Source organism: Peromyscus maniculatus, chromosome 8, assembly GCF_049852395.1.
Source record: "Peromyscus maniculatus bairdii isolate BWxNUB_F1_BW_parent chromosome 8, HU_Pman_BW_mat_3.1, whole genome shotgun sequence".
NCBI lineage: Eukaryota > Metazoa > Chordata > Mammalia > Rodentia > Cricetidae > Peromyscus > Peromyscus maniculatus.
Genome location: NC_134859.1, coordinates 50,667,089 through 50,690,916, shown reverse-complemented (window position 1 = coordinate 50,690,916; position 23,828 = coordinate 50,667,089). Strand labels below are relative to the sequence as shown.

The following is a 23,828-nucleotide window of genomic DNA, read 5'->3' as shown; positions in this document are numbered from 1 at the left end:
TTCTGTCAGACAGTACCAGCTGCCGCTCCTCCTTGCTGAAGCCACCTACTTGACTCTTACTCATCATCACCCTCCTCACCATCAGGCTCGCGTCCTTTCCTATCACCCTAGTGACCTCACACACCCACCGAGTCTCCAGAACACCTGATATGTTTTGTTGACTCTGGCATGCCCCATTTCTCTGCCATATGACTACACCTGATTGTATGCTTTGCTCTCAGTAGGGGAGGGGAAGATGGGGAAGTAATTGTTCTCTATGCAAAAGCTCAGGTGTAAGCATTCCGTTTTCTGACCACACCTGGTGGTACCTTTCCACCTCACTGACTTGGCAGCGCCACGGGGCAGAATTCTTCAGACCAATCAGAATTTCCAGCCCATTGATTCCACCACCTTCTCAGTATCTGTCAGTTCACCGTCGCTTCTCACTCCCACCCTGAGAAGTCTTGACTCTATTTAAATCTCCACATCTGCACCTGAGCAGTTGATCTTGGCTGAAGCCAAAACAAATGGTTCTTCCAATCAGCCCCATATTCAGATACATCAAGTACCTGCTCGTAGACATGCCTCCAAGTGCCTTCGTATGTTCTCTGGTGCTTCCATCTCTCCCAGACTCCCTTGCCTTTGTTCTCCACGAACTCAGAAGGTTTGCCAATATCAGCAGTGATGCTGTAAGTAGTGTTCCATGCATATCATTATATGCACGGACAGGCGTTCCTTCAGGATATCTACATATGGGCAGAGTAGCTGGGTCAAGTGTAGGTCATCTGAGGTAAGCCTGCTCCAAGGTAGAGACTAGCCTTGTGTAAGAGTTGCTGTGTCCCAGCATCCTTGGTACCTCTTGGTCCCAGGAGACTGTTTCATCCTGGCCTCCTCAGGGGGGGTTTCATAGTGTTTCATGGAGCTGAGCACATCACATTACTTTGAGCAGGAATAAGGTGGCTCATCTTTTATGTCTTGGGCAAATGTTTTCTTTCTGTGCTGTTCTTCCCTTCCCTTCCCTTTCTTGTTGGACTTCATTCGGTATTGGTTACTATTTAAGCCTGACTCTCATATTTAAGCTGGAGGAACAGCTCAGTGGTGAAGAGCACTGGGTGCTCTTGTAGAGGACCAGGGTTTGGTTTCCAGCTCACACATCCTGGTGGTTCACAATCACCCGTAACTCCAGTTCCGGAAAATCTGGTGCCTTCTTCTGGCCTCTGTTGGAACTGCATGTGTGGTGCATATGTGTGTGTATATTCATAATGCTCATCACTCCTAACATAAACAAAACATTCATACACATAAATTAAAGATAAAATCTTTTTAGAAGTTACTAGTATATTCTACGTATGATATTTTTCTAGTTTTATATAGATCACTGGTATATAACTGCCCAATATAGTCGCTAGTCTTGTAACCTATCTTTCCACTCCGTTTACGGGCAGCCATCTGTATTCACATGGTCTACATGTATAGATGCAAACCACCACACATCAAAACTTTATTTTAAAAACTGCCTTTGAGCCAAACATGTACAGACATTGCCATTGTTCCTAAACAATACAGCATAACAACCATGTACACAGCAGGCACATTGTATGAAGTAATCATAAATAACCTAGAGAGGGGTGATTTGAAGTACATGGGAAGTTTTGCATAGCGACAATGTAAATAACATACTTTTCTAAAGAAGGGATTTGGATGTCTATGGAATTTGATATCCACAGATGGTTCTGGAACTAACACCGCACCATTTACACAGAAGGATGGCTTTGTTTATTGTACAGTTCCTAGATTCAGCATAGCCAAATACATCTGTCTTCTCCATTGGGTTCTTTTGCTCTTGTCTTATTGAGTAAATTCTCTTTCTGCCTGGAGATCCCAAGAACTCTCTCTTATATTCTATTCCTAAAGTTTTAGAAATTCTCTCCCACATTAAGTAGTTCATTGCTTCAAGAATATGGCAAAACCTTAATCACTGTAGCTTTGTAAGAGATCTTGATATCTGGTGGGGCGGCTCTACACCCACTCAACCTTCACTGAAAATGTCTTGACAGTTCTTGGCCATTCTTTATATTGTCCTTCATTTTGTAAAAGAAAAGGGCCTTTGAGGTTTCTGATTGAACTTGTACTGACCATAAGTAAGTTTGGGAATTTTTATCTAGACAGCATTAAACATCCCTGTGTAAGCCTGTGATTTTTTTTCCCTTTCATGTCACTCTTGTTTGCAAGAAAATTTTATAATTGTTACCTTTAAGTTAATTCACAGGTGGTTTTGTCAAGAATATTCTTCTGTATATTTTGGTTTCTAGTTCAAAATATTTTAAAATAATATTCTCTGTGAAAATAGAATTGTTTTTAATATATTGTTTTTTTCAAGGCACCCTGCTAAATTACCTTATTAATCCTAATAAATGGTTTGTTGACTCTTTAGGGATTGCTATGTACATAGCCATACCTACAGATTTTATGATTTTCATTTCTTCCTCTTCAGTTATTGCTTATCTCGATTTCTTATCTTATGACGCTGGATAGAACTTCCTGTTTACTGTTTGACAGGAGTATTGACAGACACCCATGTCTTAAGCCTGACCTTGCAAAGAATTTGACTACTGAGTTAGTTATGTTTGTTATGAGAATATGAGGGGTTTGTGTGTGTGTGTGTGTGTGTGTGTGTGTGTGTGTGTGTGTGTGTGTGTGAATGTGTGTGTGTATAGGGTGTGTGGCATGGTGTATGTGAGAATGTGTGTTGTGTATGCTTGTGTATGAGTGTGCGTGTGGAATGATTGCGTGTGAGTATGGGGTGCATATGTGGAGTGTATGCTTGTGTGTGTGTGTGTGTGTGTGTGTACAAATATCTCTCTGTGTGTATAAATGTCTATATGTGAGTATAGAGTGTGTGGCATGGTGTGTGAGAATGTGTGGAGTGTGGTATGTTTGTATGAATGAGTGTGTGTAAGTGTGGTTGCATATGGATATGTAAGAGCATGCAGTGTGATGTGTGGAGTATGATTTGTGTGTGTGTGTGTGTGTGTGTGTGCACACGCGCGCGTGCGCGCGCGAGGGCGTGTGAATCTTTCTGACTAAGAGATCCTCTCCTTTTTCTAATTTGTTAAGAGTATTTAGCTTAAGTGCAAGCATAATTTTTCAAGTACTTTTTTAAGTATACCATGATAATTCTGTTTATTCCCTCAAAATATTCAGTCTTGAACATTATTGTTTTGAATTCTAATATCAAATCAACCTAGTGTTGCTGGGATCAACCCATCCAGAAGTGTCACAGTTTCCACTCTATCCATGGGTTGAACGTGTCTGCAAATCCTTCCTTTAGCGTTGCTTCCTGTATTGTGACCAACATTGGCCTCTTACTTGCCTTCTTCATAGCATCTTTGTCAGATTTTAGTTTTGAGAATTTGCCAGCTTCGTGAAACAAGCTAGGGTGCAATTCTGCTTGCTTATTCCCTGGGAGAGCTGTGTGATATTGGGATCCTTTGGTCTTGGAAGTTTGATGTAAATCGTTTGTAAAGGCAGTGGGGCTTGTAATTTTCTCTGCGTGAAGATTTTAAACTACAGTTTCTTTAATGGTTATAAAGATAGGACGATTTTCTTGTCATTACTAAGTCATACTTTCTATAAATGTATCCAACACACATTAGTCATTAGATTACTGTCATGAAATGTATAACTTCATCTTGTTTCATCTATTCCAGGCCTTTTCATTTCTATTGATTTTTTATTGCTCTCGTTAGCTCCTTTCCTGATTAGCCTTACAAAGAACTACCTCATACATTCATCAATTCTGTTGTTGTAATTTGACTTTTATTTCAGCAATTTATTATGTCATAGAAGTATTGTTTCCTTTGGGTTTATTTTATATTTTTTTTTTTGCTGACTTAAGATGAATGCTTCATTTATTTTGAGTTCACTGCCTTTTTGAATGCTAGCATTTTAAATCATACTTTCCCTTCTCTGTGGAGATTTACCTACATTCCTGCCTTTACTATGTAATATTTTCATAACAATCTAGTTCTAAGCATATTTAACATTCATCTTAATGATATTTGTCCCAATTGCTCTGTGATTTACTTCTGGGTTGCTTTGTGATTTATATAATGGCAAGCTTCTGGAGCATGCTGATGACTGTCATATGAGCCACAGCCAGTTTTTCTTACTGGTGTGTGCACAGGTGAGGAGAGTATGTCCTGTAATGGGCATGGTCTTCTATGCCCCTGCTATTTGCTCAAGCTTGTTAACTGTTTCAGTGAAATCTGCTGTATCCTGCTTGCCTTTTTATTCTGCTTAATTCCGGATTGCTGAGTTTACTCTGCTCAAGTCTTTTGTCTTGAGGCTATCTGCACTCTCACTTTGTCCCATATTGTAAGGGTCTACAGCACTTGATCTGTCTTCCTGTAAACCAAACCTTTAACTGGACGCCAGAGACCTCCTTCACCCTGGCTCTGTCTGTTATAGTTAAGTCTGCTTTGTTGGACATTACCCACCACAGCTAAAGCGACTTCCCTCTGAGTACCATTTGCCTGGTGTATCTCATTATCCTTTGGCTTTCAACCTCCCCACACAATTACATTAGGAGAAAGTTTTATGATCAACATAACTGAATGTTTAAACTGCTTTTAGCATGCTCACCTTTAATAGCGGGCTTTGTTCACTCTACTCACTGGGCTGTGTTTCAGTTTAAGTCTAGCATTTTATTGGGTATTATTTGCCTTATTTTTATAATCCTTTCTTCCTTGCTTTTGGGTTGAACATTTAATTTTCCATTTCTAAATTCCATTTTTCTCCTCTTCCAGCTTACATGCTGTACTATTATGCAGCTCTGAAGATTGTTTAACTAGCACTGCTAGGTAAATAAATACACCTGTATGGTCACTTTTCTCCAAACCAGTGCAGAAAGCAGGAAATAGAACCTGAGGTTAGAGTACTTGCTTAGCATGTACAATTCCCTGTGTTCCATACCCACACACATACCATGCACACTACATTACACTACACACACACACACACACACACACACACACACACACACACACACGCATTCATTCTATTATTCATTCACCAAAATATGTCATTTGGATCATTTTTCTAATATTCATTTAACTCCCTCACATTAGATTTAATTGAAGTATTGCACAGTTTTTTTTTTCTGTAGTGCTGGAGATCTTACCAGGTTTGTAGATCCAGCAAGTGCTACAGTACTAAGCCGCATCCCTAGACTTCACTTCCTGCTCTTTATTTACAGACCCATACGCATCACAGACTCAGGTACATCTATTAGCAATTCCTTTAGAGGGGTCTAGTGATGGTACTGTGTGCTTCATCTGAGTGTACTTATTTTGCTCTTGTTATTTAAATAATAATGTGAAAAAAATTTTAGAAAGTCAAATTTTCTTTGATTGTTGAAATATTATTCCACGGTGTCCTGGATTCTATTATGTTTTTGCTACTAATTGGTAGCTGTTAGTATAATTGTCCCTCTTCCCCCTCCCCGCTTACTCTTGTCCTTCTGATAACCTGAAGTTCATATTGAAACATCTATGGGCATTTCTTTATATTTATTCCAGATGATTATTATTTTTAGGGGGGTCTTTCTTAATATTGTCTACTGACTTTCAGAAATTCAAGAAAATTCTTAGCCAGGCTCTCCTCAAATCTCACTTTTTGCTCACTCTTTGTTCCATTCTGGAGCTCTAATCATGCTTAGAGAAGGGCTTCACCTTCTCCGTATCTGCACATCATCCATGCTTTTCTTGTTGTACCACAGATGAGATGAACAGATCTCAAGTCAATCATAGATCAGTCTGACGCCTTCAGTTTTAATTCACACTTCAGTCACTTATTCCAGGAGAAAACATATCTGTAGAGAGAAAGGTTCTCCCTCTGCAGCCCAGGCTGACCTGAACCCACTCTGCAGCCCAGGCTGACCTGCACTCACTCTGCAGCCCAGGCTAGCCTTAAATTAGCAGAGATCCTCCCACCTCTACCTCCTGAACACTGAGACTACAGGTCCAAGGTATCAACCCTGACTTCTCTGTCAAGTGATTTGAAAATCTCCTTAAGTTTTTCCATCAAGAAGGTATTTGTATCATCATGTTGCCTGAATGAGAAAGAAAAGCCCATGATTCTCTGACTTGCTCTCCCTCTGGGCTTCACTGCACCATTTCACTGAGATTGCTTTTGTCAAAGCCATCAGAAATCCTCAGATTGTCTGTGGTCATTCCGCTCTTAGTCTCTCTTCTGTTTGTCAGCGGTGAGTCTCCCCCCTCTCCCAAGGCCCTCAGACCTTCAGGGTTGCTTCCTCCTCTTGTTTTCCTCTCACCTCACTGGCTATGTCTTCCTGGTGCCTTTTGCTGGGTTCAGCATCTCCCTGATGTCTCTAAGTACTTGGAATTCCTGAAGCCTCCATCCCAGTCTTCCTTCTTTGACTATCTCCACTGTTTTGGCCATTTCTAATGCTTCAAAGAGGTCTGTAATTGGTGGTGTAGCTCAGTTGTAGAAAACTTGCTTAGCATGTGGGAGTCCCTGGATTTCATCCAACTTATTGAATTAATTGATTGGTTTAAAATACTTATATGCCAGGCATAGGGACACATACCTGTCATCTTATCATTTGGGAAACTGAAGCACGATAATAATAAACTCCAAGTCCACAGAAGCTACATGTTGAATCCTTGTGCCAAAATAACACAAAGAAACTAAGTGCTAATAACTGCTAGTTTTACATTTTAAGCCTCATCCCTCAGAAATCCAAGATTCTATATAACAGCCTGTATGAGTTACTTTTCTCATTGCTATGACCACATAGTGGACAAGAAGCTACTAGAAGGGGTTTGTTTGGGTTTACATTTTGAGAAGGTGTGGTAGCTGCGAGGCAGCTGGTCACATTGCATCTACAGCCAGGAAATAGAGAGAGACGGGTGAATGCTGGTGCTCAGTCAGTACTCTCCTTTTATTCAGTCCAGGACTCCAGCTCCTGCAATGGTGCTGCCTACTTTTAAGGTAGGTGAGGTAGTTCAAAGGAAAATGGTCCCCAAAGGGAGTGGCATCATTAAGAGGTATGGCCTTGTTGGAGTAGGTATGGTCTTGTTGGAGGAAGTGTGTCACTGTGGAGGTGGGCTTTGAAGTCTGATATATGCTCAAGATACTACCCAGTGTCACAGTTGACTTCCTGTTGCCTGCAAAATATAGGACTTTCAGCTATTTCTACATCTGCTTGCATTCTGCCGTGCTCCCCGCCTTGATGATAATGTGTTGACACTCTGAAACTATAAGCAAGACTAGCCCAATTAAATGTCTTCCTTGTAATAGTGGCTGTGGTCATGGTGTCTCTTCATAGCAACAAAAAACCCTAACTAAGACAGTGTGTCTTCATTCTTCAGGTAATCAACCTAGAAACTTTCTCACTGACATGCCCACAGGCTTGTCTCTGGTGACTCTAGACCCTATCAAGCTGCTAATCAATACTAACCATCACACCTGGTTGATATCTCCCTTAGGTGTCTAGAGTCTGTTAAATGTTCAAGACAAATTCCTCTCCCATTTCCCACAATATAACAACCTTACCCAGTTTTTCCTCACATCTATAAATGGTGTTATTATTTGTCTCACTGCTAGAGGCCACTAGGAATTTTTCTCATCCCCTTATATCCCTCATTCAGCCCTTTGACTGGTCCTGTACCCTGTGCAGAATTACCCTGAATCTGATCACTTCTTTTGTGTACCCTCCAGGTCAAGCACAGCACTGTCTGTCAGATGGACAATGCTAACCTCCCCCAGATACTCCCCTTGGCTTCCTTTCTTGTGCCCCCATCCCCAAGGCACCATTCCCTGCAGCAGACCTCCAGCCAATGTCTATTCTCCACCTGCAGAGCTGTCTGCAAGCATGAATCAAACCATGCATTGTCTTCAGAATTCTTTCATCTAGATGAGAACCTGAGCTTACTAAGGTTAGTAAGGGCTCTGTTAACCACACTTTCCTCTTCCACGCTTCTCTCTCTTCTTGTGCCTCTGCCACCTTGGCTTTGCCTTCGTTAAGCCCACAAAATGTAACCAACCCCTACTGCCTTTACTCATGTCTTTTTTGCCCCTGGGGTTCCCATGTCTCGTGCCTTTCTGTGGCACGCTCCATTAACCATTCACTCTTCTGATCAACGTGCCCTTTCATAGGATGGCCTTTGCTGACCTCCCATCACACCAAGTTTTGGCTTGAGTCTCCTCCATTCCTTGATCCTGACTTTCCTCCAGTGCCTTTGCATCTCTGTGAGAAGCTGAACAGCGTGTGTCATCCGTTTGCTTCCCACTTCCTTGTCTTGCTTTTATGCAAGCTTCATAAGTGCAGGGACTTTGCTCATCTTCTCCATCATTCTCCTCTCAGCCCCTGGAAACTGGGTGGGGCTCCTGATGGATGCTCACTGAACACTTGCTGAATTACAGATGCATATCACTTAACTGTCATAACAGTGAGTGAGAGGAGAGTCTTCCAATCTTCTAGGTAAAGGAAACCGAGGACTTGAGATGTTAAATGTCTTGGTCTTACTGATCTGTCTAATAACTGAGAAAGAGTTTCTCTATTTGGCCCTGGCTATCCTGGCTCTAACTATATAGACCAGGCTGACTTCGAACTCACAGAGGCCCATCTATCTGCCTCTGTCTCTTGAGTATTAGAATTAAAGGTATGCACCACTGTGCTCAGCCCTCATTTTTGCCTTCAAAAATTTATTTATTTAAAAGTATTTCAGACTTAACAAAAGTTACAAAAACAGCATAAAGAGTTTTTGTTTATGATTACCTGCCCTTCCAAATGATAACATCTTGTCTAGCCACAGTAAATGATCAAATACCATGAGTTATTATTGTAGAAGCAGTAACTAATCCATAGACCTAACATGACCTAGCATAAGTTACCCCACTCACATCCTTTTCCTGATCCAAGATCCTACCTAGGAGCACATATTCTATTCACATGTCCCATCTCCTGAGGGGCCAGGGCTTCCCTCATGTGTCACAACCTGAACACTGGTGAAGAAAGCCACATTAATCACAAGGCTAGTCCCTTGAAGTACCAGGCCCATGGTGAGCTTTCTCCCACAATCGCTTCTGTTAAAGATGTCAGTATCCTTCCTTTCGAGGGGTGCAAGGAGATTGGCCCTGTACTTTGTGTTCATTCAGCCTGGCTGACCTTGACATATTCATAAAGAGCACAGAGAGGGGTTTGCTCAAGAAAGTGGAGAAAGGAGATTCCCAAGGATTGGTTGAGATCATGGGGCACCTTGTCACCCTTAAAGAACGACAGAGCAGCACTGATGACACCTTTGAGCCCCTGAAGCAAACGATTGAACTGCTGAAGTCCTACGAACAAGAGCTACCGGAAGCTGTGTTTAAGCAACTGGAGGTCAGTGCATCAGACTCTTCCTTGGAAGACACAGAAGGAAAGTCTTGGCGTTTTACAATGGAGTGGTAGATGGAGTCGAAGTAAATGAACATTTCTTGGGGATGAGTGCAAGACCTAAGGTCCGTGTCTTAGAACTACAGTGTGTAACACATAAGTAATGTCTAGCATTTTGGGGAAATCATTGAATACTGAAAATTATCATGGCAGAACTCATAGGGATACAGATTTTACCCCATATTTAAAGATAAGTCAACTTTTTTTGAAATTGGGTTTTACTATGCAGTCCAGACTTGGGTTTATTTCATCTTATAAGTCTCAGGTCACACTCTATCACTGAGGGAAGTCAGGGCAGGAACTCAAGGCAGGAACTAGAGGCAGGAACTAAAGCAGAGACCATAGAGGCATGCTGCTTACTGGCTTGCTCCCTGACTTGCTAGGCCTTCTTTTTTGTTTGTTTGGGGTTTTTTTTATTTGTTTGTTTGTTTTGGGGTTTTTATTTTTTATTTTTTGGTACCATACAGTATCATTTGCCCAGGGTCAGCACAGCATACAGGGGACCATTCCATGTCCATAATTAATCAAGAAAATGTCCCACAGACTTGCCAATAAGCCAGTGTTAGGGGGCATTTTCTTAGTTGATGTTCTCTCTTCTCAAATCATACTGGCTTGTACCAATTTGATAAAAAAAATAATCTAAGATATCTTCCTTGCCCTGTTCCCACTCTCTGATAAAAGGTTGAGCCAAGCGTTTGATTTGGGGGAAACAAGCAGATCTTAGTGATGTAAGAAGGTTTGAGAGAAGAAGCAGGAACTCAAGAAAATAACCAAATACCCTTGAGGACTATAGAAAAGGGCAAAGGTGACCAGGTCAGAAGGTGAAGGGGTGAAGGGCAGTGCTGAGTCAAAAGCACGTGACTGTGAAGAGAGAAGACAACCAGAGAGGTAAGTTGAGGAAGAGTGGAGTTGATGTACAGTTAAAAATGGCCCCAGTACATCCCAGGGATGGAAGCAGAGAGATGGGGTGCAGTCTCTGGCTATAGGAGAGGGGAGAGCATCAGGGGTGTGAACACTCCCGGGTCTTCTTCTTTACAGGAACTTCCCGAGAAGTGGAAGAACGTGAAGAAGGTGGCCATTACTGCGAGGCAGCAGGTGGTCCCACTGCAGGCAAATGAAGTGGCCCTCCTCCGCCAGCGGTGCACGGCCTTTGATACCCAGCAACAGCAATTCCAGGAGAGGTTCCGCAAGGAAGCCCCCTTCAGGTGTGGACCGGGGTGATGATCTTCCTCATGAGTTTCTGCTTTGGCTCTCGTAGCAGACAAAGGCTTGTTGCCAGCCTTCCCTCCGTGTAGGTCCTTTGATTACAGTGCAGTCTTAGGGTGGACAGAATTAAGTCAGACTTGTCTGAATGAAAAAGGCTGGACAGTTACCCTCCCTTCAAGAAATATTTAGAAGCTTCTTGTGCCCCTGGGTTAATGAGGGAAATGTAGGGGCTCATCAAGGAACTATGGTAAAATGATTAGGATTCTGAAGTTAAAATTCTGAATTCTCAGACTTCTGTTCTTTGCAGGGGCTTGAAAAGTGGTTGCTAGAAAACACACAGACACATATCACATTCGTGTGTCCTCATACACATTTTTCAAACTGGCTACTAGAATGTTTAAATAATGTTGGAAAGCATTTTAGTAATTTAAGATTTTAGCAAAGGTTAGTGTCTGAGGACATTTCTCTGCACTTGGTAGTCCTGTGGTACTTCTCTGTTGACAATCACAGGTCTTGCATAAAGAGATCACCCTCAGGAAAGATAGCACCATTCATGTGTGTCCCAAAGTGTACTCCTGGGATCAGGTCTATAGGGCATCAGCTTCCCAAGCACTTCTTAGCACCCAGGTCTCACCATAGAGGCAAAGCCATGTCTGAATAGCTAGGGAACCCCCCAGCCCCAGCCCCTGCACTATGATCTATTTTCCAAGGCTGAATGTCTTGCTGTGGCTGCAGACTAAGAAATCTCCGGATGGAGAAAGCACACAGAAGAACTGAGAATCTTCTCCAGGTTTGATACTCGTGTCTGTATCACATCAAGTTGTTTAACATCTTTATGCCCCGGATGATAATAGTAGTCACTTCATAGGTTGTTACTGGAATTAACAAGATAATTGCTAAAACTGCTGTGCCTGGTGTGTTGGTGTCCAGCTGTCCCGGTGGGCCACTGTTCCACTTTGAGCACTGAAAGTCTCATGTCTAAGCCTAATCTTTTTTTTAAATCAATTTTAGTTGACAGGTAGTAATTGCACATCTTCTGAAACACAGTATAGTGCTTGGGCCCCTTTATACTCTGTATAAAGATCAATTTGGAATATTGAGGCTATCCTTCATCTCAAACATTGTTCGTTTCTTTATGATGAAAAAATTTGACACCCTCTCCTCCAGCTGTTTTGAATCATATCATCCAGACATATGCCATGATGCCTACATTCAGCCTTCTGGGTAAAGAACCCTCACGTGCTTCCTTCCTTGGTTAGTCTATCTCTGTACCCCTATAATCCACCCTCAGTAGCTGCCACCTTCTAAGCATGGCCACTGCATCTACAAAACACAAGACACTAAGCAGCTAAGAGACAAGCAAGAATAGGAGTCTAAACCATGTACAATATGAACATGTAAAGCTTGTACCTCTATAGCAGGATGCTGTCATATAATCACCAAGAGTAGCTTTGAAAGCCTGCACTCTCTAGCCTGTCCTGAATTTACACTAAATTAGGCCTTCAGGGGCAAGATCCATGCATCAGTATCAAGTGAGCCTCTCCCCCACTCCCCGCCCCCACCACAATGATTCCTGTGCAGCCAAGTTTAAGAACCACTAACCTGAAGGATAGTAACTGGTTTTCTTTGAAGCAAAAATATAGGGACCTAGAATTTCAAATGACTACACTTTACAGTTACTTTAGGGAGGCATACCTTTTTTTCCAAAGAAATGTCTGTTGCTAAGAACATTTGTGGAACACACTGGGGGACCATTCTTTCAGAACTCAAGCAGTATCTTTTGGGTCCTCCTTTGGGTATACAGTGGAAGTTTTAAGTTGAATCAGATCGTGACGGGGCAGCACAAATGAGAGAGGCTTCTTTTCAAGAGGCTCAGAGTCCATCACAACCATGTCAATGGCAGCCATAAACAAGCCGTTGTGTCAACTGTCTAGTTAAAATTCTTCTAGTGAATCCCATGGGTGCTTTGAGAAATATCTCCCAAGAGTGACTGCTGGCCAGGAACCAACTATGGTGTCCTTTTGTAGGTCCATCAGCACCATGGTAGCCACCGCTCATGTGTGTAGCATGTGTGTATTGATCAGCCGGTGGGCTATTTTATTTTCTTTCTATATGATCATTTTTCCTTCTTCGTGCTCCTTCCCGGTGGCTGCCATGATGCTGTTACTCTTAGTTGGGCTTTCTAGGTTCACATCTGTTAATTTCCCATGCAGAAAAATCTTCAGAGGAGAATTCTTCGAAAAGAGTTCTCACAACAGTCTGAGAAAACAAATGTTGCCGAAATTTTGATGTATTTCTCATCCAGAATTGCGGGACTCTTGCTAAAGGGAACCTTAGCAGGCATCAGTTCATGTGTTGTTTGTTTTGTTCCTTACTTTGGTGTGTGTGCCTGTGTAAAATTTGTAGTCAAATGAGCACTTGTCCCTTTACATTTTGATCATTTATAGATCGTTTATAGATGCGGCAGACCCTGCTGCATTCTCTGACAATGTAAGTTTCTGTCCCCGAAGCTGCCTCTGCTCAGCTTCTCATGTCCTTGTCTTTGAGAAGGAAGAAGAAAATGAGTGTCTCATTAGGCCCTTGCCATCTGACAGGTGCTGTGCAAAGTTGGGCTTCTGAAATTGAGATTCCCTCTCCGTGCCCAAGTCAAATGCTCCTTCTTCCTGTAGTTCTGAACTCTAAGACAGCTCAGCATATTTCTTAGTTGAGTTCCCACTCTTCATAATAATTGACTAAACTGTCATATTCAAATTCAAGGACCCTCTCCTGCTTTTAAAAACCGTGACAGATTCTACCAAAAGGAATGTTCCATGCTCTGTCATTCTCTTGCTCAGTCTTTGACCTTGAGCACTGGTTTCCTGACCTTAAAGAATGGTGCTGTGATAAGTAATCTTCCTACCTTCTTCAAGGCCAAGGTAATCCAAGGATGTTCACAGCCTAGACAGTCTATCCTATGAGCTCCAACTCATGGGGGCCTCTCAGGGCTGTCAACCAACCACCAGATTCTGTGAACAGCTGGCAAAACCTTCCCGAAGATGCCCTCCACTAGACACTGTGCACAACAGCAATGGAAAAGAACATGTTTTCCTAATGGCCCGATGCAGGAGCATGAGGGAAAGAGGAGCCTTGGGTCCTGCTTGCAAAGTAGCTGTTGTCACTTTCAAAGCTGCAGAAAAGAGCCATATTCATCATCAATTAGTATCAGGGATATAGCAAGATCCTAACATAAAGATATGTCATTGGTTTGTCTTGCCTGACTTACTAGTTAACCTGACTCATTAGTATGATTTAAGATTCTGTAGAGTAGATGGGCTTGGCCTCAGCAGTGGAGTTAGCTACGAATTAAAAGGGTACTAGAAAATTTTAGAAATACACATCCTCTGACATCAACAGCTGGTCTTAGGGATAATTTCAAAAATTAATAATAAGACACCTTCTTGGTACCATCTTTAGCTGAAACTGCTCACACATCTTGAGAAACGTAGCGATTCAGCCAATGGCAAGTAAGTTCCATTTGAAATTAATAATCAAAGTGGAAAGCAAGGATGTTCTATAAAAAGTAAACATGGACCAAAAAGCACAATGGCTGAAAGTATAAGACATGGAGTGAGTACAGGTGAGATGCAGGACCTGGGACATGAGGGTAGAGAGTAAGACACAGAGTGAGTACAGGTGAGATGCAGGACCTGGGACATGAGGGTAGACATAGAGGACCAGGTGACCATGACTGAGAAGTTGGAATATGGAAGCACAGCATTTCAGATGTACAATAGGCTTTGTTCTGACCATATTCAATGTATCTGACCTACCAAACACCACAGCTAGCAACACAGTAGGACACAGAAGGTCAGTTGTGTCTCTCATGATCACATGCCTGGTTTCTGGCACCTACTTTCTGGCATCATGAAGGAGGACTGAACCATAAGCCTATTGCTAGCCCAAAAGGAACATGAAACTCACATTCCAAATTACAGTGCTACTAAATTAGAATTGCTTTTGTGCCACCAAAGGATAAAAGACATACATTAAGGTATTGAATATTGGAAATTTGTCTGTGTATAACTCCTAATTTCTCATGGAGTGGGACAGACTGAAGACAAGGTCTCAACCGAGAGGTTATAACAGTCATGAATCAGAGTGGTAAGGCCTGAACTGAAGCACAGGCCAAGACTGTGGATTTGAGGAAGAGGAGAATCGATGTGAATTGAGGGAAGAGAGTATAGGATGCTTCTCCATCTTCTAGCTTGGACAAATAGGTGGATATTGGCGCTGAAATGGACTAGCATGGAGTGTGCAAAACTAGGGATCACAGTTCAGGGTGGGCACCTCGAGTTTTGTGTGCTGTAGGGTACGGTGTGGGTGCATGTCATTCTCCACATAGAAGTAGTGCTACAGTGGGCATTCCCTGGTGACTAGCTTCCCAAGAGTCAGAAGGGGCTCTTTCTCCTCTCTCCATGGGCTCATGTTTGAGCAACGTATTTCCATTACTTAATTGTAGTTTTATTCACGCAGACATTTCTCCTTCAGTTTAAGATACTTGTTGCACCTTTATTTCCCTTTCAAAGACCCGGTGTGCCCTTCCCCTTTGTGGCCTACTTGTCCTTAAACTCCCTTCTTTCCCTGATTTGGGAAAATGCTTCATTGTTAGCGCATGCATGAAGTTTATGAATATCTCAACAAGTTGCCATAAAGGAATGTTTTTGAGACAGAGTCTCATTATATAGTACAGGCTGGACTTTAGGTTCCTCCTGTCTCAGCCTCCTGAGTGGTGAGATTACAGGCATGTGCATCATGCCTATTTTATTCTAAATGTTTGAAGTTGCTACCGGCTCTCATGTGTAGAGATTGCCTCCAAACTTACTCAAAATTGGCGTTCATGCATGAACATCAGACTTAGGAAAAGGTCTTCCACAAATTTAAACAATAAACAAATTATACCAAGAACACATTTAAGAAACCATTGTCAATTTCTGCATGTTTATGTGATGGGGGGGAAATACACATATTATTACCTTCTGTGCACTTCAAATACCCCTCACTCACATCTTGCCTGGTAGCTTCTTCCTGAATTGTGCACCACGATGAATTAAATAGGATGTGGGCTTTTTTAGTTTGTCTGAATTTTGTAGATCTTGTTCTAACAGCAAGTAGTCAATGTCACATTCTAACTTTACTGTAGACTAGAGGGAAAGTGGAGCCCCCACACACCAACAGTTCATCTCTTCAAGCAAAAAGGGGGAAAAAAGAAAAGAAAAAAACAAGCAGAAGAATCCTTTGTGCCTTGGTGATCTTTCTTGCTGAAACACTTGTCATAAAGACAATTCTGTTTCTTCCGTTGAGTCCTTTATCTACTGCTCATTGTAGGGGAGGGAGGAAAAACCTAGAGAGAAGGTTGTTCCTACTCTGAAAATCACCCCAATATTCTGTGCTGAAGGCTAGCCCTGACTTGTGCATGGTATTCAGCCATGTGTCTTGGTAGCCATAGCTCACAAGCCAAAATCGATTCATAAAGGGCAGGTGGACAGCAGCAGAACATGTATCCAAGCTAACCTGGCACTAATGCAATGGTGTGCATGACTGTTACTGCATTGCATGATTGGTGGGGAGAGCAAGCAGTTCAGGTGAATGGCTTTAATTAGGATTTCTTTCCGTTTGTGATGGCAGATATTTTCAGAGACAACTGAAAGAAGGAACAGTCCATGAAAGGGAGTCCACATGTCATCCTCTTCCTCTTTTCCACCTCCCCATATCCTGTCAGCAAACATTCATACATAGCAGAAAGATGGAAATAGCCATTTCTCTAGTCTCTTGTATCCATTCATCATTTCTTCGAGGAGCCTATGAGGCCCTATCCAGAGTTTGGAAGAATGTGTTCATCTCTATTAAGTCATAGGATCCCAAATGTCTACCTCTCTAAACACACAGAAAGAGAAAGCCTGGGCATGGAGATGAAAGATAATGGATGGTGAGAGAAGGAAAAACAGAGGCCCCTTAAAACTTGGGTCAGCCATGCCCTTGACTATGAGACTGCCATGTAAGCTCCCTTACACATGAGGCTCTTCTTTTGAGGAAGGACCATGCCCTGAAGTATACCTCAAGTATATACTCAAGAATCAGGAACCATCTCCACCAAGGTGTGTGATTTCAGCACTGGACAAAAAGGGACAAGAGAACAGAGACACTAAAGTAAAACCAATGCTTTGATAGAGGAATGGATGCTGCTCAGCCAGGGCTGAAGAATCAGCTGTGATTAAGAAGAGACCAGCATCACTGAGGTGAAATCTGCTGGAAAGTGTTTCCTCAAGGTCAGCACATAGAAGTCGTGGTCCAGAGGTGGCCAAGGTTGTACCTCACACTGGCCTCTGACATTGGTACTGTAGGATCAACCACACAGTACTGGTTTTGAAGGCATGAAGGGGTCATGGAGAGCAACTGAGGCTTGGCACTGTGAGAGGTCAGGAGAGGCCATTGGTGAAGGTGCAGCCTCAGAGGCAGTTGGCAGCCCCGTTGCAGGAGAAGACCTCTGCTGCAGGATCTCTGACCACACTGTGAACCCTGAGATTGTGTTCTTTACTGGAAAATCCTGTTTCTAGTTGTGGTGTGGTGGTGTTCCAATCTTAGATAGTCTTTTTAATAAAAATAAATAAATAAAATAAATAAACAAACAAACAAGCAAATGAACAGAACCAGCTTTCAGGGTGAAAGCTAAAAGATCAGAGAAATAGAACAGCCAGCCTTACCTACTAGTTCTTACCTCTAAGAAGTCCTCAGCCTAAAGAGAGTGAGTTATTTCCTCACACCTTATATACCTTTCTGTGTCCTGCCATGTTACATCCTGGTATTAAAGGCATGTGTGGTTCCCAAGCAAAGACATAAGGTCTCTCAAGTGCAGGGATTAAAGGTGTGTGCCACCATTGCCTGACCTCTATGTTTAAGCTAGTGGCTGTCTGGCTCTGTCTTCTGAACCTAGGCAAGTTTATTAGGGTACACAATATGTTACCAGAGTGTGGCTTGGCCCGGGTGAATGCCTTTGATCTGGGAGCTTTCTGCTTGAATATTGTGGACAGGATTGGGTGGAATCAATCCTATGTCAAGAGGCCAAGCAAGCAACCAGTTAATAGGAGGTGAATATAAGATTATTAAGAAAAACCATAGAGAGTAAGGGGGAGTCAAGACAGATAATGAGACACACAGGAAGCAGAAGGGAAGAACATTGAGTTTGAGAGAATTTGAGACAGTAGGCGGGAGGAGAGGATTCTGAAATGACAGCAGATGAGGAAGATCAGCTGGGTGCTTTCTCTGCCTTTCTGAGCTAGCAGGCTTTCACCCCAGCATCTGGCTCCTGAGTCTATTGGTAGAATCAAAGGACTGAGATTTTTGATAAAAACAACAGACCTCAGCATTTTGGAGACGCCAGGACCGTGGGACAACTACCAAGAACAGCAGCAACCGTGGCATGGAGCCAGCCAGAGCCTAGAAGACAAGTTGTATGTACTGCAGAGGGCAGAGCCAGAGAAATGACCCAACCTCTTGGAAAAGCCCAAAAGATTGTGGTGGATTCCAGACACTGGATACTGGTTTTGCTTTGATATGATTGTGACCTCCCTTTTGAAGTAAGAAAGTATTTTTTTTTATGTTACTAGAGCCCACAGTTGGGAGACTTAGAATGTTTAAAAAGAATATTTTAGAGTTTTACAGAGACTCTATAAAAAAGACTGTTTTTAGGGTTGTTTGTTTGTTTGTTTGTTTGAGACAGCATTTCTCTGTGTAACAGCCCTGGTTGTCCTGAAATTCCCTTGGTAGACCAGGCTGACTTCGAACTCACAGAGATCCTTCTACCTCTCCCTCCTGAATGCTGGAATTAAAGGCGTATGCCACCACCACCCAACAAGACTGAATATTTTTAAAGAGAACTTTTAAAGTATTTGAATTTGTCAGGTTGTGGGACTTTTTAAGTTTGTAAAATGTTTTCTATTACAGTGCCTTTATTAATGTGTGATCTTGGGGCTCAACAATAAAGGGAAGCTCGTGGCCTAACCGTGATGTGTTTATGTGTCAAGTTGACAAGGGTTCATTTGTGCCATCTGGATTAATGTCAACTTGACACAAGCTATCATCATCAGAAAGGAGTGAGCCTTAAGTGAGAAAATGTTCCAGAAGATCAGGCTGTAAGCAAGCCTGTAGAGCATTTTATTAATTAATAATTGATGGGGGAGAGCGCAACCCATTGTGAGTGGTGCCATCCCTGGGTTTTTGCTTCTGGGTTCTATTAGAAAGCAGACTTAGCAAGCCAGGAGGAACAAGCCAGTGAGCAATATCCATGGCCTCTGCATCAGCTCCTGTCTCCAGGTTCTGGCCCTGCTTGAGTTCCAGTCTTGGTTTCCTTCAGTGACGGACTATGTTGTGGAAGTGTAAGCCAAATAAACCCTTTCCTCCCCAAGTTGATTTTGGTCATGGTGTTTCATTATAACAGTAGTAACCCTAACTAGGACACTGTTAAGGGACCTGGGAGATGTTTGTGCATAGAAAACTTGCAGCTTCCAGAAAGTCCTAACATGCAGCCAAGGCTGAGAGCACTGGCCTCACGAGTGACAAAGGCAGAGCAGTCTAATGGGAGCCCCATGGATGAGTTTGGAGATGTACAAGATGACAGGTCTATTTTTATCTTCTTGGATTTGGTAAAAGGTCTAAGCATGACATTGCTCTTTTATGATTGTTGTGTCTTTTGAGACAGGGTCTCACTGTAGAGTCCACACTGATGTCAAGCCCAAGATCTTCCTACCTCCATCTTCCAAATGTGAGGATTAGAGTCATGTGTCACCACACTCTGAATCTTCTCTGATGTTCTTGAATAGCTCTTCCATCTAGTGGTCACCCCCACCCCCATTCATCCAGGATGAGATGCTGTGTTAGAAGCTTTTCCTCTTCCCTGAGATACTAAACATTTCAGCAGATTCTACCTTAGTGGTTCTAGTTGAACCCTGTGTGTTATACTTACCAAGAGAATATGTTGTGCTTTCTAGGTTTGATAGTGTCAGCCCATATCAAATGCTGGATGTCTGGCACACAGAGATCCAGCACATGGAATCCACCATGGCCACCATCTCAAAGTCAGCGGATTTGTTTGAGGTCAATGTTCCTGACTATAAACAGTTGAGGCAGTGCAGGAAGGAGGTCTGCCAGCTAAAGGAGCTCTGGGACACCATTAGAATGGTGACCTCCAGTATCCATGCCTGGGAGGCCACCAGCTGGAGGAATATCAGTGTGGAAGCCATGGACTCAGGGTGCAAGCAATTCACCCGGCACATCCGGAACCTAGATAAGGAGCTCAGAGCCTGGGATGCATTTACAGGCCTGGAAAGTACAGTGTTGAATACTCTGACCTCCCTGAGGGCCGTAGCCGAGCTGCAGAATCCTGCCATCCGGGAGCGGCACTGGAGGCAGCTGATGCAGGCCACGGGTGTGAGTTTCACCATGGATCAGGACACCACCCTAGCTCACCTCCTGCAGCTCCAGCTTCACCACTTTGAGGATGAGGTCCGGGGCATTGTGGACAGAGCTGTGAAAGAGATGGGTATGGAAAAGACCTTAAAGGAACTGCAAACCACCTGGGCCAGCATGGAATTCCAGTATGAGCCCCACATACGAACACACATACCCTTGCTGCAGTCAGACGAGGATCTCATCGAGGTTCTGGAGGACAACCAAGTGCAACTTCAGAACCTGATGATGTCCAAGCACATTGCCTTCTTCCTGGAAGAAGTGTCAAGTTGGCAGAAGAAGCTGTCCACGGCTGACTCAGTCATCTCTATCTGGTTTGAGGTTCAGAGGACCTGGTCTCACCTGGAGAGCATATTCATTGGCTCTGAAGACATCCGGTCTCAGCTACCACAGGTAACTGCTCAGGGAATCCTATGCTACCTAGTTTCTGGTCCAGGTGAAAGGAAGACCACCCCACCCCTACAGTGTTAAGGTTCCTTCTCTGCACCTCAGGGTACCTCCTACATGCACTGACTTGCCACAAAAAAGTGGTAACATGTTTGGTGGCACACACCTTTAATCCCAGCACTTGGGAGGCAGAGACAGACAGATCTCTATGAGTTCAAGGCCTGCCTGGTCTACAGAGTGAGATCCAGGAAAGGCACCAAAACTACACAGAGAAACCCTGTCTCAAAAAAAAAAAAAAAAAAAAAAAAAAAGAAAAGAAAAACAAGCAAACATGTTTGCAACCAGTTTGCCTCTACATACAGAAAGGAGTGATTTACTTTTTTTTTTCAACTACTTGTGAGAAAAGAAATAGAAGATTCCAGCTGCTGTGGCTTGGGAATAGCTCCGTAAGGGCCACTTCATAGGTCTTATATCACACATACTCAAATAAACTAAGTCTTGTTGCCAGGCAAGTTCAAGGTCATTCTCCCCAGGCAGGGAGCCATGCTGCTAACCTTTAATCAGTACTAGCATATCAGATACCAGTTTTCTTCTGAAGACTAACAGCAGATTTCCCTAAAATATAAGCTCCCATTATCACCTTCCCCAATGCTGGCCCCTTCTCATTAGCCCTAATTAATATGACATTAACCAACCCTATCTCAGTGGACTCTAATTTCTTCTTTTTTGCCCTAGACTTCTTCTGTATCCATTCAGTACAGCCAGTTCTTTGCTGACAAATTAGCTTGATTATGAAATGTCACCAGTTGTCCAGGCCTTGTTAAGAACTTAAAGCACATGTCACCCAACATTGCAGTTCTCCAGCACATCCGGCACAAGCATGCCAGTGCAATACGGTGGCTTAATGGTTGACATTCGCAACAGCAAGTATCAGGGAACAGTTCTGTATGGCAGTTGTAATGAGGCCAGCACCAGACTTTATTTATCATAAATACCAGCGATTGAAGAAGAATAGGCTTAATTAGAAGGGGTGAGGACATAGGTGGAGACTCCGGGGAGGACTTTAAGGGGATGTTTAAGAACCTCTTATGAAAAACAGGAAAGGATTTGGTCCCTGGATAGCGCTGCAGGTTTGTGCAGACAGCATGTAAATGGCTGCATTTCCTTCCTATTAAGAGCATAACAGGAAAGAGTTCAGTCTCATTACACTCTAACTAGTAACTATTTTCATCCATTATGCCTATTTCCCAACTTTTGTGCATGTAGACAGTTAGTTCTTACATGATTGCTCCCAGAGTAATTACAGTTTTCTGATTGGCTCTTTTCATTTGAACATTCATGCCAGGTATGAATATACTTCTGTCACCTTGATGCCATTTCGTTTTCAGTCAAAGCAAAACACCTCATTGAGAGGGGGTTATAAAGTGTTTTACCCACGTCTCTTGTCTTTTGATCAACTTGGGTGAAGGGTGTTGGTTACAGAGAGTAGGGTAGCAGCCCTAGGCTTCTTATTCTCCCATGTTGGGCAAGTTATTTACCTAATGTCTTCAAACCTTGATGTCCTCATATGTAAATTAGGACAGGCACTGGCACCCACTCTGGAAAGTCCATGAAAACAATGCATGCAGCATATAACATCATGATTACTGTTTATAATAACACCATATGTTCTCACCAGGTGCCACATTTAGGCTAAAATCTTATTAGTTTCTTCATCATTTTAGCAGCACAGTGAGAATGATGGCATTAAATACATTTGACAGCATAGCAGTACATTTGAGAAAAAAACTTCGCTCATACAAATATTTTCATAGAGCTAGAAAAAAAACATTCAATCTACTGTCTCCTTGACTTAGGAATCATTTATTGCACAGTTGGAGTAAGAGTAGGAAGTCTCTGAGACTTCATTAGGGGTCTACAGGGTCAACACTGCCTTAGTGATCACGTGTGTCATTTGACATTTTGACTTTTGCTCTAGCATGAGCACACATGAGCTTTCTAGGATGCTGCATGGCCTGTAAGGCCAAAGTAATTCAGATGCAGAAGCAGATGTGGGAACACTGATGAGTTCTGTTAACTCACTCAGTACAGAAATTGGAAGATGGAAAGGAAAGCAGAAGGATACTATTCCCGTTTTTTATTGTAGTTGTTTGGGATTGTTTTTGTAAATTATTTTTAGATTAAAAACATAGTATTGTGCTAAACTGATAGGTTTATTATTATTACATTTTAATTTCTATTTTGAAGCCTCAGAGCAAACCTCCCGTTCCTCTGGTTCTTTTCACCCCATCTTTCACAATAATCCCAGAGCTGTAGGTACAGGATTTGTGCTGATGATGTACCCACTGGGCCTGGGCTCCACAAATTTGCATTTGATCAGTTGTGACTTTCTATAATGGTCACCATCTGTTGCAAAGAAAAGTTTCCTTGATGAGAGGTAAAGACTACACTTATCAGTGGTATAAGGATAATTATTCAGAATGAAGTGATGGATTATGTTGGTTTAGTAACGTGGTGGTTGTAGGTTCTCCTCTGAGATCCATGACTTTACCAGCCCTGAGTAGCTGACTAGGTTCTAGTATCTACCTCACACGGTTTCCTTCTTGTTGAATGGGTCTCCAGTCCAATTAGGGACCTGTTGGTTACTGCCAAGGTATTCCTGGCAGTACTGCACCCTTAGGCTATGGTACCATGCTGGTTGCTGTTGTGGCTCAGAGGTGTCATCACTGGGTAGGATTGTTGTTCTCCTTTGGGAACTTATGTGGCACCTTCTCTTATCACGAAGGCTAGTCCTCCAGGAGGAAACTTTCAGGCCAGATTCACCTAAGTGCCCTGTGTCTGAAGTTCATGGTGTTTTTAGCAATAAGGATTTATCTTCTGCCTCTGGTGGGGAGGGGGCAAAAGGGCATCAACAATGACTGTAATGTTTTTGGAGTTTCTTGGACAATCCTGACTACTCAAAAGAGGGCTTCTCATGCCTGGTATTGGGGGTTTTGTTAGATAGTCTATGGATTCTGGGAAGAGCATTGTCAGCTCATATGGCAATTTTTCACTTAAACTGTGTATGTGTATTTACACAGAGATTTGTATGTATTGTAGGTATTTATGAGTAGATAGTTAAATTATTATTTCTTATGACTCTTTGAAACATGCTTACTGGCATTTTACCCTCCATCTGTATTTACCTTTCTTCTTCCTTCCTAAAGTCTCCTGTACTTTAAATTTATTTTATTTTATTTTATTCATTTATTTGTTTGTTTGTTTTTTGGTTTTTTTTAGAGACAGGGTTTCTCTG

The 23,828-nt window shown here is 42.6% G+C and overlaps 1 protein-coding gene across 2 annotated transcripts in view; it reads left to right on the top strand.

Annotated features, from left to right (window-relative positions):
• The window catches only part of Dnah9 (dynein axonemal heavy chain 9), a 356,165-nt gene that overhangs the window by 66,762 nt on the left and 265,575 nt on the right, over positions 1-23,828 (top strand). The window contains exons 18-20 of one of the 2 annotated variants that reach the window (XM_006973518.4): positions 9,163-9,385; positions 10,478-10,644; positions 19,669-20,539. In XM_006973518.4, coding sequence (XP_006973580.1) covers positions 9,163-9,385; positions 10,478-10,644; positions 19,669-20,539 — 1,261 coding nt within the window. The remainder of the gene's footprint in view (positions 1-9,162; positions 9,386-10,477; positions 10,645-19,668; positions 20,540-23,828) is intronic. The other variant, XM_076542621.1, reaches the window with a different exon arrangement.